Source organism: Callospermophilus lateralis, chromosome 1 (genome assembly GCF_048772815.1).
Source record: "Callospermophilus lateralis isolate mCalLat2 chromosome 1, mCalLat2.hap1, whole genome shotgun sequence".
Classification (NCBI taxonomy): domain Eukaryota; kingdom Metazoa; phylum Chordata; class Mammalia; order Rodentia; family Sciuridae; genus Callospermophilus; species Callospermophilus lateralis.
The window spans coordinates 204,025,829-204,042,037 of NC_135305.1; the positions used below are offsets into that span (position 1 = coordinate 204,025,829).

The 16,209-nt window shown below is 43.8% G+C and overlaps 1 protein-coding gene across 1 annotated transcript; it reads right to left on the bottom strand.

Annotated features, from left to right (window-relative positions):
- Positions 1–4,333: 4,333 nt before the first annotated feature.
- On the bottom strand, positions 4,334–10,209 carry Lyzl4 (lysozyme like 4). Its single transcript, XM_076869341.1, has 4 exons — positions 10,071–10,209; positions 9,824–9,973; positions 7,782–7,860; positions 4,334–4,403 (listed from the first exon to the last, which is right to left on the bottom strand). The coding sequence occupies exons 1-4, from the start codon at positions 10,207–10,209 to the stop codon at positions 4,334–4,336; spliced, it is 438 nt and encodes a 145-aa protein (XP_076725456.1).
- Positions 10,210–16,209: the final 6,000 nt, after the last annotated feature.

The following is a 16,209-nucleotide window of genomic DNA, read 5'->3' on the forward strand; positions in this document are numbered from 1 at the left end:
CTTCTTCTTCTTCTTCTTCTTCTTCTTCTTCTTCTTCTTCTTCTTCTTCTCCAGATATGTACAGCTACTGGGGTACAAATCAGAGTAGGTAGAGAATTGGGCTTAACTGGGATTGAGTGGTCAAGTGAATAGGTCAGAGAGAGAGGAAGGGACTGGGGTGGGGGTGCACACATGACATCATTATCATAGCAGTTTGGAATTTGAGCCAGAAGAGAAGTGAGGTGATGAGGGACATAAAGGACAGTGAGGTGCTAGCGTCACATCTTAGAGACCACAGCGAGTCAAAGAAGTGGAGTTAGCCAACTGTTCACGGAATGGAAGGATGCGCGAAGAGAGGGCACCTACACCTGAGATTTTTGAAGATGTTGGAGTTATTAATAACAGCAAGGCCAAGGTATGGCATTGGGAGTGGGGGTTGAAATGAGGTAGAAGATAAAAATCTTTGCAGGTGATGGCCCTGAGGGACTGAGAGGCCAGAGTGCTGGTAGCACCAAAAATGATGACCCCAATAGGGTTGGAAAAACCATGAGTCAGAAGCCAAAATCTTCCACAAATGAGGGGCAGGGACAGAGAATGGAGGGGGAACACTTGCTTCAAAGAAGCCAGAGAACTTTCTGGAGTAAGGAGAAAGCAGCAATGAGAAGGGGGTTGCGTGGTTCACCTCCAGCCCCTGAAGTATGTAGGATTTGAGGTTAAAAGAAAAAACATCTTCTATTTTAGGGGGAATTCTGAAACAGTGTTCTGAGAGGAGACAGTTATAGTCTTCATACTCCAGTAACAGTATCCTGGCCAGGATACTCTCAGGATAATAGTACCAGACAGTCATGGGTGTGCATTCACACACACACACACACACACACACACACGCCCTCCCCTCCTGATGGCAGATCTGTAGCAGTGGATTTCCAAACTAATTTAATACAGGTCTGAGAAGTAGTAAAGGGCTCAGGTGTTGGAAGACCCCCATCACCTGACTCTGCCACTCTCTCAATACCACCACCCACCTGGGTCATTCACAGCTAGGAAAACTGAGCTCAGAGAGTAAAGTGGTTCAACAGTAAGTGGCAGAGCCAGGAATGCGCCCTGTGGCTTTTGACTCTCCCCAACCCTGTGCTCAGACTCCCAGAGACAGATTTGTCTGGAGATACTTGGTGAAAATGCATGCTCCTGAGCCCACTCCTGCAGACACAATTTGGCTGGTGCAGGCAGGACCCAGGAATGAGCTTTTTAATGGCCCCACAGCTGATTTTTATTCTGACATAAATTTGGAGACGCTATAGCTCACCACACTGCCCTCTCTATGGACTGACCTTGTAGTGTTGAGAAAGTTCCCTCCATTTCCCAGTCTTGGGACTCAGCACCATGACAATGACCCACTGCCCTGAGCTAGTTGCCCAATGTCTCTTTAGTGTGACGTCTTAATTTAAAAAAACTGGAAATGCAATTTTCTAGCTAATGGATAGAATGAGAGTTAATATCAATACACCCCCTTGGGTTTGGAGGGGATTATAAATAAGGGCTACAGGTTCTGAGGAGACACCCATCCCATCTCCATCACTTACCAGCATGGAGTGAAGCCAAGTTATGTAGCTCCATTTGCCCATCTGTATATAGTTATAATTCCTATCTATCTTGTGAGGTTGTTGCAAAATTTGGAAATATTGTATGTGAAGGTTTCTGGGTGATATTTGTAAAATTGGAATACGGTAGCTTCTGGTAATACAAATAAAATTAGCAGGAGTCATTGTTATTGGGACTTTCTAATCTAGCTTTGGTCATGCCATAAACCAGACAAGGAGATATGATTCTGAGCCCTTACTGTCATGGCCAGCACCAGTGGGTTTGAGAGGACAGCCCCCTGCCAGGAGCTGCCCTTGGGAAAACTCGGTGAGGTGGTTCCAATCAATACATTAACATTTGCTTTCTCCTCGAGCCTCACGCCCATGTTGACACAAGTGGCCATTAGGGGACAATGAGCAGCAGCAGAAGTAATGGGCTGGAAGCAGGCGGCAGCATGTTGGATTTGGCTCTTGAGAAGATAGCGTTTTAATCAGTCACAGGTTGTCATTCACGTCTGGGTTAAAGTTGGGTTGAGATCAGGCACCTTATCACTCCTGAGACCTCCCTCAGAAACACTGCAGATTCTGAACTCAACAAAAATGTAAAAAAAAAATATATATCACTCTCAAGATCTCAAAGGCTTCTCACTGACCCCCATAGTAAGTGCTGCCTTCAGCAGGAATTTTACTGCATGAATTATGTCATATGAGGGGGAAATACGTCATACCCTCTCCTCTAGAGAGTAGAGAAAGCCACCTAACAGCACTGGATCAAGCTGATGGAGCAATCCTGAACTTGAATAAAAGTTCTTCCCCTGAAATTGTAACTTGGAACCATTTCTTCTCCTTTCTCAAAGTGACCAAAAGGCAACCAGAGAGAAGCGCAGACTTGCTTTAGGCCCTGCCTACCTGTAAGATTCCCTAACTTGTTTATCTCCAGCTTGAAAAGAGGAACAATAAATGGCTACTTACATTATAATTTGTCCATATAATGGGATGGTGGATGGTCATTAATGGTGCTGGTATTCCTGGTGTCATCGTGGAAAGATTAGACCATAATATATTATTAAGCAAAAAGAAAGAAAAAAGCAAGATATAAAGCTAGTTAGCAGTAGTAGTCCATGCTTATAAGGGGAAAAATTGCATGCGTGTGCGTGCACATAGAGTTTAACTCTACCCATCTCTAAGTTGGGGTTCTCTCAACTTTGACTACCAAAAAATGAGGCAAACTCATGTTTCCAGTAGGGGGTGATGGTATTTTCAATTCCCTTATATATGACTTTCGAGTTAGCTCTCCAAGTTCTCTTCATTTAATATATATTGTTGGTATGATTTTTAAAACATAAGAAAAAAATAAGAATAATAAAATGGCAGCACCAGATAGACACCATGGTTCTCTTTGTAATGATTTTTTTAAAAGGCAACACCTAAAAATCTAACGCAGGGAGAAAGTCAAATGAAATATGGCATATTCACAGAACGAAATAGTAACTGTCACTATATTTTCATTTTAAAGACTCTGTGACAACATGGGGAGGCAGATGATGCAGACAGACCCTCTCAACACCGTTCCAGTACTTTCCTTCCTGTCCAAGGACTGAACGATTAAGGATTATGTTTTCCATAGCCCATCGTGACTTGGGTCCCATGGGTGACCTGGTTCTGATAAGCAGTTGTCTCTGTGGCTGCTGCTGCGACTATTACCAGGTCTTAGTAGGTATATCCAGAAAGCCCAAACTGGTACATGCTGCTCCATCCTGGGCTTCTGAAATAGACCTCTTTCTGCTTAAAATTAAAAGACACAGAGGAGGAAGGTTTGTTATCATATTTGTTTTCCTTCTAAAAAGGGAGGAACAGAAGCCAGGGTGGTGGCTCAGGCCTGTAATCCCAGCAGCTCCGGAAGCTGAGGCAGGAGGATTGCAAATTCAAGGCTGGTCTCAGCAACTTAGCAAGGTCCTAAGCAACTTAGTGAGACCTTATTCAAAATAAAAAATAATAAAAAGGGGTGGAGATGTGGCTCAGTGTGTAAGTGCACCCAGGGGTTCAATCCCTGGTACCAAAAAAAAAAAAGTGAAAAAACAAACCTCTCATTGTTCAGAAAGTATAAAAACCTTATACATAAAGATCAGAAACCAATGAAAACAAATTATGAGAGTGATTATTTGAGGTATTGAAATCATAGGAGAACTTTTCTCTTTTTTAATGTTTCTATAAGTTAAAAAGTTATCCAATATGAGTGTTATTTACAATTCTTGGAAATTTAATTTTAGAGGAAAAAAAGCAACTGTCTCTTGATTTTCTCCGTAGAAGAATAAAGAGGATTTTGTGGTCTCCTCACTGTACCTGTGTGTCCCAGGGATGGGATGGGAGGCCCTGCCTGCTCCAGCCTCTCTTCCTCTCTTCTCTGATTCTGTTTTCCCCCACTGTGTCTATTCTTCTTTTCTCTATTTAATATTGGCATTTGAGGACACATCTGGTCTCCCAGGGAGTTTCCTTCCTCCAAATCCTCCATCCGAGATTAAATAATAAATCATGAAAAGGACAAATCATGGTGATCACACTAAGCATCATGATACACAACTGGAGACCTTGGGCCCAAGGTGAGAAACAAACTTGGTTTATTGTGTATCCCACATCCCTGAATAAAGCAAACTTTCCCCCTGTCCATCCAGAGCTGTCAAGTGGTGAGATAATATCAGGATTAAGTGAAGCAGCAAAGAGAGAAGCCTCTTCTGTCACAAGATGCAGCTTCTGAGTGTTGCAGAACCTCTGAACTACAGCCTGCACCCATCCAGCCACCGCGACAGAGTGTCAGAAAACTGGCAGTTCCGGGTCCAGTTGAGCCTACAGAGAGGAAGGTCAGGGAGAGTCATCAGGAGGGAGGACTCCTTAAAGTCAGCGCTCAGGATCCCAGGGTCCATACCACTCTCACCTTGCAACTTAAGCCTCAAATGGTTTAGAGGGGCCTGAACCATGAACTACAAAGTTCTCCTCAATCCTTCAAGGTAAGGATTAGCTTCTCTGAAATGAGCTTTAGAGAAGTTCTGACTGGTCACATGGTGTGTCCAGAACACTTGTCCTTGGGCCAGGCCCCCTTTCCGTGCACCTACTTCACTCCTTAAATACCTTTCAACTCCCCAATCCTCCTAGGACAAAGGAACTGAGTTTCTCCAATCTTTTTTTTTTTTTTTTCCTGGTGCCCCTAAGAGTTATTGCCTCATTCTCCACCCAGGGCTAGCACCCAGCTACAGGCTGGGGAGGTACCAGCTTAGCTGCAGCTAACTCAAGCAGACAGGCCTCCAGGGGTCTTCCAGGGTAGGGGGTCCCATCCTGGAAGAAAGGAACACATCCCCCTCTCCCCACTGTAGCCATAGAGAACAGCAGAGAAAACACACACACACACACACACACAACATTTTCAGGAAGACCAAGGGCTAGACAATGCCGAAGGGACTCCTGGGATATCCGGCTCTTGATCCACTTGCCCCCTGTCTTCCCTGACCTTAAAGAGTGGCCCCCATCTGAGCTTTGGGAAAGCCATGGCTGCCTATTAGCTTGATGAGAGGTCACCTGGAGCCTGAGCAAATAAGGACTTGACACGCAACAAAGATGACTTTAGCTTGTTAGTGCTTACCCCAGAAGGTCAGCCACATTTGCCAATTAATTGGAAAGTCAAGACCATGTATGAAAGGTGTTTCAAGCATTCAGGAAACAGTTAACTTTAATGAGGGGACATCCACTTTCATAGGCAATCTATTCAGTTCGTGGGTATAAATGGATTAACGAATAAATGGTGTTGAGACCAATGACTAATCATTTAAAAAAATATAAAGCTGGATCCCTGCCTTTTTATACCCAAATAAATTTCAAGGGGGCCCAAATTTTAAGCATAAAAACAAAAAATTGTTAAAATTATATTTTTAATTTATTTAAAAACAATTTAATATAGGGCTTATTTTGTCTAGCATTGTCTAGCAATGGGCTCAATTTCTCTATAATCTTAAGAGTATGAAAGACTTTTCTAAGAAGGAAATGCCATATAAACCCAAAAGCTGCAAAGAAAAAGACTGAGGGATTTAAGTTTGTGAAATTATAAAACTTGTATGAGTGAAAATACTATAAACAAAGTCAAAATACAAATAACAAACCTGAAAATAATGGTTCACACAGAGATGTTCCTAATTTACAGGACACAGAAAAGAGTGAATAAAAAGAAATCTGGAGGAACTTTCTTCTGAAAACAACATTCCACAGGATCCACAAGTAAATTTCATAAAACTGAAATCCTCCGTAAGATATATCCAGACATGACCTCTGGAAAAACTAAAGAGATACTTTTAGAAAGAAGGACAGCAGTTTGAATTTTAAAAAGAAGATGGATAAGTTAACACAGAATTGCCAAGAAACTAAAAGTGGAGTAACCCAAATTGGACATGTATTTGTAGCAAAAAATCATGTAACTATATAGAAATGGAAAGGAACATTCTCAATTTAACTAAGAATAGCTCAGAAAATTTAAAGCATCACATGTAATAAATGACAAAATATGAATTTCTTCCCTGTAAGATTGGGAACAAGACAAGATGTCACTATCCTCACATCTATTTTAGCATTTTCTGGAGATCCCAGCAAAAGCAATAAGTCAAGAAAAAGAAAAAAGGGTGTTGTAGAGTCAAGTATGAAAGGGAAAGCAGTAAAACTCTTAGGGAAAAAAAAGGAGAATATTGTTATGACCAAGAAATACCTGTGACAATATGAACAAATATAATGTTGAGTAAGAAAATTCAGACACAGGCCCAACCATGAACATTTTAGAAGACTCTCCTGTGTAAATACCTGGCAAAAGGGGAAATTAAGAGATGCAGTTATTTTTGGCAACAAATATACAAGAGTTAGTAATATGCTGAACTGTAAAGAGCTCTTTCAAATCAATATTGATGACTTGAGCTTTAAAAAAAAAGGGCAAAGGACAGGGACAGGGTAAAAAATCACAAAAGAATATCACTATAAAAAAACAGGAGGAAATACCTAATGGGGTATCAATCATATATAGCAAAAAAAAAAAGAAGAAGAAGAATGATTATTATTCACCTTTCAAATGGCAAAGGTTTTGTGATCAGTAAAGAGGCACTTGCTAAACTCTTTACAGATATGCAAATTGGTACAAGCTTGCTGGAGAGTCATTTTACAATACACATCAGGAACCTCAAAAAAGTAAGCTTGGAATGGAACCACATTTGACCCAGTTATCCCACCCCTCCTCATATAATCAAAGCACTTAAAATCAGCATACTACAGTGACCTGGCCACATCAAATGTTTATAGCAGCTCAATTTACAATAGCTAAGCTATGGAACCAACCTAGGAGCCCTTCAACAGATGAATGGATAAAGAAAATGTGGTACATACACACAATGGAATATGACTTAGCATAAAGAAGAATGAAATTATGACATTTGCCAGCAAATGGATGTAACTGGAGACTATCATGTTAAGTGAAATAAGCCAGTGCCAAATGTTCTCTCTTATATGTGGATGCTGACTCACAATAGGCTGGGAGTAGGGAGAAGTGGAGGTTCACCAGACTGGACCGGGGGAATTGGAGAGAAGAGAAGGGAAATGGGATTGGGAAAGACAGTAGAATGAACCAAACATTACTTTCTATGTTCATATATGAATACATGACCAGTGAAACTCTACATCATGTACAACCACAAGAAGGGGAAGTTATATTCCATGTATGTATGATACGTCAAAATACATTCCACCGTCATGTATAACTAAAAAGAACAAATAAAAAATCTTAAAAATTTTAAAAAAGAATCTCAAAAGTATTCAAAAATCTTGTAAGAATTTATAAGAAAAAAATAATCAGGGATATACACAGAGAGTTATTTTAAAGAAAAATGAGAAATTATACCCCATCTGATTCAAATGTATGATATGTCAAGATCATTGTACTGACATGTGTAACTAATTAAAACAAATTTAAAAAAGTAAGGTAACAAAAAGAGAGTTACTTCAAGTATGTTCATCCTGGCATCCTATATAATCCTGAACGAGATTTGGAGAAAATCTTGAGGCAATTTGTCAGATAAATTACTTTCCTTCCTTCTGTGGCCTTTGAGGTGAGATGAGCAGTAGCCAAGACTTGGTTGAGATCAAGATGAAAGGTAAAGCACGAGAGTCATTAATAGGGGCATGTAAAGATCTGCCACTTACCACGCCCCCATTCCTTGTTTTCCTTTTACGATTTTCTTGACACACTCAATCGTCTTCTTTAAATCCGGATTCAGTAACTCTGCAGGAGAGAATACACTGGAATGACATCACACCACCATGTGACGGCTAAGTCGGAATGACGTGGGGAAGGCAGAGAGGACTCACTAGAAAGGCTTCATGTAATTCTAAGAGTCAGTCTACTTCTAGACTCTTTTTTTCAGGAAATACCAGAAGGCGGCAGAATGTTGCCATATTTTTTTTAAGCAAATCCATTGGGGTTTTTTTTCCCCTTTATAATTTTGACAATTTGTCCATTAAAGATATACATGTATGTCAGCTGTCCCATGAGAATCAGTGGAGAGACAGTGGCTGGCATGATAATGCCATCTACCCCCTCATGGAACCTGCAACCTGGAGGAGAGGAGAGTCAGAGGCAGCTGTTATCCATGGAGTTGGAAGGATGGGGCAGCTTGAGCAATTAACAGGGGCACGTGATTCAGACTTGAAGGGCCAGGGAAGGGCTATGGGATATCTAAAGGGCAGGTAAGGAAAGGGGATTGAGGGAGTCACCAGAGGAAAATTGTTCCAGGCACAGGAAACAGCATGTGGGAGGGGCCAGCAATGCCTCTCAGGAACCAACCTGTCTATGCACCAGTCCCTCCTTGAGGTAGAAGCCAAGACCTCCCGCCTTAGGACTTTTGCAATACCTATCTTCCTGCCCATCCTTCTAGTCTCCCCTTTCCCTGAACCAGGCTCAGAGTTTTTTCCTTAAACATCATTTCAGCGCCTCCAAGTTGCCTGTAAACCAGAACCCGAGCCCCTGGCTTAGTCCAGTGGTGCCCAGCCCCCCTCTCCACTCCATAATCTTATCCCATTGTTTTCTACAACCCTACGTTCAGGACAGGCTGAGGGTGGGAGACTGACAGTGGCCTTCAGGAGTGTGCTCCACCCAGGAGACCCACAGCTTAGGGATCGTGCCCCTTGTTCAGATCATCTCCCAACCCAGATCTGCTCGTCCCAAACTGCAGTCCTTAAAAGTCTCCCTGGCCCACTAGCCCATGTGCCAGCTCCCCTCTTCTGAATAAACGCCACTTTGTCAGCGCTTGCCTGTGGCATGCAGACAGACAGACAGGCAGGCAGACACACTCCCTAATCTCAACTACCTCCTCCCATCCTTTAAAAAAGGGAAGGTGTGTTCCCAAGCCCCATGCCATGGGTGTGCCAGAAATGGTGCTCAGCGCTTGACATACACCGAAACACCTAAATGCTACTTGAGGTGGGTATTATTACCATCATCTCCATTTCACAGATAACGGAGGCTCAAATCACACAACTGTAAGAGGCAGAGCCAACCTTCTGAGTGGCCTCAAAGCCTGCACTCCTTCTGTCCCCACCCTGCCTGCTGGCTCTGGGCTCCTCTTAAACTGCCTGCAGTGCTTGGCACAGGCTCTTGTCCCTCTAGGTGCTGACTCACTTGCTTGTGAATCCTAATTGGCTGTGGTTACAAATTCCCAGGGGAAAAATGGCTTCCCTCTCTGTCTAGAATGTCCTCACTTTCAAGACTTTATCCTGATAATGCAGCCATCTGGCTTCATGGCCTGGTGTGGAGGGCTCCAATATACCTCCTTACCTGGGTGCACAGTGACCATTAAACCTATGCTTTAGGCAGCATCCGTCTCCCCAAAGAAAAGAATAATGGTCAATTGTGGGTGACATCAGGCCTACAGGGAACCCTCTGCTCCCGCCCTTCAGCCTTGGGTGGGCTCCAATGCCTCCGCACTCCTCTACACAGCAGCTTCTCTTCCCGTAGGATGTGGGTCTCCATCTCTCCATCCTAGCTAGCTGCCTGACTCACCTGGTCCTTTCTCACCGTCCACCCTGGCAAGGCAATGCCCAGCCTCCCCATGGTGGATATGGCCTTACCCAGAACCCTCCTTCTGCCTCCTCCCAGCATGTAAACTCCGGTCATCGAGAAGGCTAACCTCCGAGTGTGACCCCGCAGCCCCCAGAGCGCCAGCATGGAATGAAAAGAAGTGACCTACCAGAACAGGACACACCACAGAGATTCTTGCCATGGTCACACCACAGGTCCTCACGGATCTGAAAGAGGCCGAAGCCAGTGTGGCCAGTAATCTCATTCTCATACACAGCCGAGGGATTGAACTTGCTCTCATAATAAGCCAGGCAAACCCCTAAGATGGAATAGAATGTGTGGTCTGAGGAGCTGGGGATACCTGGACAGGGAATGGAGGGAAAGGAGGACAGAGGGGGATCGGGGATCCTACTCACAGTTTTCAAGTTTGTAACCTTCAAAATAATCCAGGCCTCCTCTATAGAGCATGTCAGCCACGGTGCAACGCCCCAAGACACGAGCACCACTTGGAACCGTGAGGTAGCCAAGGAGGAAGAGCATCCCGGATGCCTTCATCTTCTCCTGGCTCCCGGCAGCCCAGCTCAACAGAAGCCAAGAAAGTGGATGGAGTCTCAGGTAATTTCCTACCAAGATCACAAGGACATTGTTCCTCCAAGGAGAAGAAGGGCACTGTGCTGGGAGGAGAAAGGAGTGTACAATTCTGTGGGTTCAAAAAAAAAAAAAAAACCTCTCCTGACCTACCCATGACCCTTCTTCTACCCTGATTCTCTGCCTCGTGTCACTACAAGCCTGGGGCACTTGAGGCTCTGCCTCTTCTCCTTACTTGACCCCCTATTTTCTAAAGAAACTGCACCCTTGAAGTCTCCCCTCCTCCCTGATTCTAACCCTCCAACACACCCCCTGGCTTCTTCTTGGGCTGTGTCTCACTCCCTTCACTCCGACATCAGATACAGTGGCTTCTTTCTTCCCCTTTATGGTAAAAGTCATCAAGCACAGTTTGGCAAAGAGAAAAAGAGAAAAGAAGATCATATATCATGATTCCACCATTGGCACTCAAACACTCTGCCATGTTGAATTTGTTTCGCGGATGCCTTTTAGCCCTAAATATGTCCCCAAGTTGTGGTCTCACTCTCTGCACCGTTTCCCCAGATTTTTTTTTTTTAAACCAGACTCCCCTGAGCTTTTTCCTGACTGTCTACAGAAGGAGACCCATCAAGATGCAGCCCAGACCCGTCCCTTATTAGCTGGGAAACTCTAGATGACTCACTGACTTCTTAGGCCTTTGCTTCCTCACCTCCAAAAGGGGGTCATTTGTGGGGTGCCTTGGAGAATTGACTCTTTCTGGAGGCGGGTACTAAGGATTGAACTCAGGGGCGTTCGACCACTGAGCCACATCCCCAGCCCTATTTTGTATTTTATTTAGAGACAGGGTCTCACTGAGTTGCTTAGCACCTCACTTTTGCTGAGGTTGGCTTTGAACTCATGATCCTCCTGCCTCAGTCTCCCAATCTGCTGGGATTACAGATGTGCACCACAGTGTGTTCTCAAAACACATCACCTTAGGTAACATTGCTGGTTCCCTCTTCCTTATCACACTTGATTTTCCAAACCCTCTACCACAAGGCTTTTCCCTGCCCACCCTCTATCAGGAGGAACCAATTCAGACAACCCAGAATTCTCACTGTGCTCCTTCTTTGCACCTCCCGGCACCACTCCCCATTGGCCCTGCATCTGCTAGGTCTTACCTGGTACCCTCATGCCTGGTTCTTCCCTATCCACACGGCCCTATCTTACTCAGCCTTTCCCTACCCAAATGTTGCTCCTGTTCTGGTTTCCACCCAACATGCCTACTCCTTGAAGGCTGATGGATCTTTTGTGAAAGTTCCCTTTCTCCTCTGAGCCCCTATTTTCTCCAGTCCATTCTATGACATCTAGCAGATGACTGACCTGTTTTGTGTTGTGTCCCTTTCCTCACACAAGATGTAATTGGAAGGCTGAGCATAGTGGCACATCTATAATACCAGCGGCTCAGGAGGCTGAGGCAAGAGGATAGCGAGTTCAAAGCCAGCCTCAGAAACAATGAGGCGCTAAGCAACCCAGTGAGACCCTATCTCTAAATAAAATACAAAATAGGGCTGGGAATGTGGCTCAGTGGTGGAGCACCCCTGAGTTCAATCCCTGGTATCCAAAATGAAAAAGAAAAAGAAGCAATTGGAAACTCCCCCTGGGCCCCTAACACTTTTTCAATATCTATCAATTGGAAAATCAGTTGCATGTCCTGTTTGTCACTATCCAAAAACACGAGTGCATGCCTTTGGGTTGCATTCACCCTCACAGGGGTCCTCAGCCTTGGCACTTGCACTGGAAAATTCCTTGTTCTTGGGATTGACCTATGTGTTGGAGTTCTTTAGAGCACACCTGGCTTCCAGATGCCATAGCTCCCCTCTCTCAATGTGACAAACAAAATGTCCTCTGGGGGCTAAAATTGCTTCCTGTTGAGATCTGGGAAATCTCCAATATGGGTAAAAGTTAGAAATAAGAACATTCATAAGCAACAAAAGCTGTGCTTGCAACTATTTGCTTCAAGCTGCGTGGCTGGGTGCTGTCTGGAGGAGCACACCACACCAGCTGCTGTCTGGAGGAGGGTCTGGCATCTGAGAGCCCAGACTTGGCACTCAGATTGCCTGGGGTCAAATCCCAGCTTTTCCTCTCAGCAGTGGGGATGTCAGCTGATCCCAGCAGCAATCTCAGACAAGTTCCTCAACCTCTCTGTGCCTTAACTTTCTCATGCATGACCCGTTTAAAATAGTGCTTTCCTAATTGTTGTTGAAGAGCAAATGAGTTAAATACACAGAGCGCTAGATGTTCTGTGGACCTTAGCTTTTTCTGAGCCCTGTTTGCACCCTGTGCTGTTAGTGAACTGAATTTCGATGCATGTGGGGAAAGGCTGTTTGCATTTCCCAACAGAGCAAATAATATTTTCTGCCAATGTCTGGCTCCCACAAGGCAGGCCCCATCTCAACTCATAAAAGCCATGTTGAGTCCTCTCTCTTTCCTCTTCCCCAGCAGTCAATCCAAAAGGGAGTCTTGTGGTGTTCTTCCAAAACCTATCCACTTCTCACTATCCCTTCTGACACCATCCTGGTCCGAACCACCACCATCTCTGACTAACTGAAGGTTTCCAAACTATACTCCTCCACCACGTTCTTCCTTCTTCCCCTAAACCCAGGCTCCAGGCAGCAGCTCAAAGGCCTTCTTAAAAACATGTACCCAGAGCCCAGCTTGGTGGCACATGTAATCTCAGCTATTTAGGAGGTTGAGGCAGGAGGATGGCAAGATAAGGCCAGCCTCAGAAACTTAACAAGACCCTGTCTCAGAATAAAATTCAATCAGTGGTAGAATGTCCCGGGATTCAAACCCCCAGTACCAGGGATGGAGAGGAGGGTACACATATCCAATCATGTTACTTAATTCCAATGGATTCCCCTGTATTTTAAACAGGATCAAAAAACTCTTCCACCTGGCTGACAAGCCCCTTCTTGATCTAACCCCCACAAGCAGCTCTCCAGCCTGACTCCACGCTACTCCCCTTTGTTTGCCTTCACTCCACTTCCTGTCCTTGAACAGGCCCATCTCTTTCCACCACGGGTACTTTGCACCAGCTGTTCCTCCTGCCTAGAACATGATTCCTCCAACCACTACAAGGCTTGATTTTTTCTTCGCCTGCTCTCAACTCAAATGGGTTCACCACTACCAAGAGAATTTCTAGACCCCTGCACCATCACAGAAGAAGGTTTCAATTTTCTCTGTGATGTTATCAGTAATGACCTTGTTCACTTGCCTGTTGCCTGTCTTCCATACCAGAGTGCAACCACCAGGAAAGGAGACACCTGGTCTGTTTTGTTTTCTGTTTTATACCCAGAACTTATAGCCTAGCGCTCAGTGACTTTTCGTTGAATGAATGAATCCACAAATGACTCTTTCAAACGAAACCGTCATCAGATGAGTAATGAGTGAATTTTCTGACAAGTGTCTCCTCTAGATGGGAATCATCTTACCTGTCCCAGCTCCTGCCCACTATATACTCATTTACCAGTCCACCAGTGTTTCCAAAGGCCCTTGGTGCCCCAAGCAGGAGGGAAAGAGTAGACACTGCAGCAACTTTAATGTTGATTGCAGGGAATTCGCTCTACCTACACTTGGGTCCCTGGAATTTTCAATTAGCACTTTCTTAATAACTCACCCAAGAGCATTTGAACCATTGGTCCTTCTTTATGACTGACTGTTCTAGAATTTTTTTCTATGACATCAGTTCAATACATCAGAATATTCTGAAAAAAAGAGACGTCTGTCACTACCATATGTGTACTGGTTTTCAATTGCTGCTGTAACAAACAACCAGGCTGAAACAACACAGGTCAATTATCTTACAGTTCTGCCACCCAGAAGCCTAACTTGGGTCTCACAATGCTAAAATCAAGGTGTGGGCAGGGTCAGGCTCCTTCCTGGCCTCTCTAGGGAAGCACCCATTCTCTTGTTCATTGCATTGAATGGCAGAATAAAGGCCCTTGCAGCTGTAGGGCTGAGATCCCTGTTTCCTTGCTGGCCGTCACCTGAGGGCCATGCATAGCTCCTGGGAGCTATCTGCACTTCCTAACTTTGCTTCCTTTCCCCTGTCTTCAGAGTCAGCAAGAGTGGACCTCTCTTCCATCTACATGGCACCGGCTCATTCTTCTGACTTCTCGCCCACTCACAGGGATTCATTTGATTCCATTGGTCACCAGATTCCAGGATAATCTCTGTATCTCAAGGACCTTAACCTCAACCACAAAGTCCCTTTTGCCAATAACTATTCAGAGGTTCCAGGGCTTAGGGCATGGACACTGTGGAGCAACCAGGGCTTCACCAACTACAGGATTCTCCTGGGCCCCTACAGTATTCCTTCTGGGTGGAGCAGGGAAGAAGCCTTTCTCACAGTGGGCCCATAGCCAAGGACATGCTCTTTTGGGGGCCTGGGTAACTTCATTTGTGACATGGGTGATCAGACTGGGTTATCTTTAAGATCCTCCAAGCTCTAGAAGTCAGGATATGTTGAGGTGATTAGGGGTAAATTGGCCTTTTGAAAGCCAAAAGTGCATCTTGGTGACTTAATTAATACTGGCAATTTGTTGATTGATATAGTGAAGGATCCTAAGAGAAAAACTTATTCTACATTTACTCCTTCAGCAAAAAATTTTTCATAATTCTCCTTTGTCAAGTATCTCAAAGAACTCTACTTGGTTTTGATTATTACTGAAACTTTAGAGACCAACATGCATTTGTCTGGGTTGGTTGGTCCCCTTACCTTAAGATTTATATTCCTATAATTTACAGATTCGTACTGATGGTACATTTCTACTTCCTTTAACCTTTCAACTGAATTTGCAAAAACGCACCAGAGCATTTTTCTACTTTATGTACTTTTTAATAGCTTTTTAAAGATAATCCTGAATGATTATGAGTTCCAGAAAAACTTTAGTCAAGAGGGATTCTTTTGACTTAATAGGCACTTCACAGAAGAAATATGATTGATTCCCCTTGGGACGTGGGGAAAATGGAGAAACTTTAATTGGGCAAAGGGGGAGAGATGGTGGCAGAAAAGATGGTAGAATGAGATGGACATCATTACCCTAGGTACATGTATGACTGCACATATGGTGCAATTCTACTCATGTACAACCAGAGAAGCGAAAAGCTATGCTCCATTTGTGTACAATGAATCAGAATGTATTCTACTGTCATATATACCTAATTAGAACAAATAAATTTTTTAAAAAATGTTCAACATCTCTAGCAAATAGAGAAATGCAAATTAAATACTACACTGAGATTCTATCTCACTCCATTCAGAATGACAATTATCAAGAATACTAGTAACAATAAATGTGGCAAAGATGTGGGGGGAAAGACATATTCAAACATTTTTGGTGGGACTGCAAATTGGTGGAATCACTCTGGAAAGCAGTATGGAATCCTCAGAAAACTTGGAATGGAACCACCATTTGACCCAGTTATCCCACTTCTTAGTATGTACCCAAAGGACTTAAAATCAGCATACTATAGTGACACAGCCACGTCCGTGTTGATAGCGGCACAACTCACAATAGTTAAACTATGGAACCAACCTAGGTGCCCTTCAACAGATGAATGGATAAAGAAAATGTGGTACATAGACACAATGGAACATTACCCAGCCATAAAGAGAAATAAAATTATGGCATTTGCTGGTAAATGGATGGGACTGAAGACTACCGTGCTAAGTGAAATAAGCCAATTCCAAAAAACCAAAGGCTGAATGCTCTCTCTGATGTGTGGATGCTAACTCACCATAAAGGGGATGAGGGAATAGGGAAGTATAGAAGTACTTTGGACTAGACAAAGGAGAATGAAGAGGAGGGACAGGGGATGGGAATAGGAAAGATAGTAGAATGAATTGAACATAACTTTTCTATGTTCATATATGAACACATGACCAGTATAACTCCATAACATATACAACCACAAGAATGGGAAGTT

Bases quoted from the DNA above. Each gene is read 5' to 3' on its own strand.
- Lyzl4 (XM_076869341.1), bottom strand. From the start codon at position 10,209: ATGAAGGCATCCGGGATGCTCTTCCTCCTTGGCTACCTCACGGTTCCA. The intron at 7,861-9,823 runs GTAGGTCACTTC...TCTCTCCTGCAG, and splicing joins CTGTGGTGTGTCCTGTTCTG to AGTTACTGAATCCGGATTTA. The intron at 4,404-7,781 runs GTAAGTGGCAGA...TCCTCTCTGTAG, and splicing joins AAACAAGGAATGGGGGCGTG to GCTCAACTGGACCCGGAACT.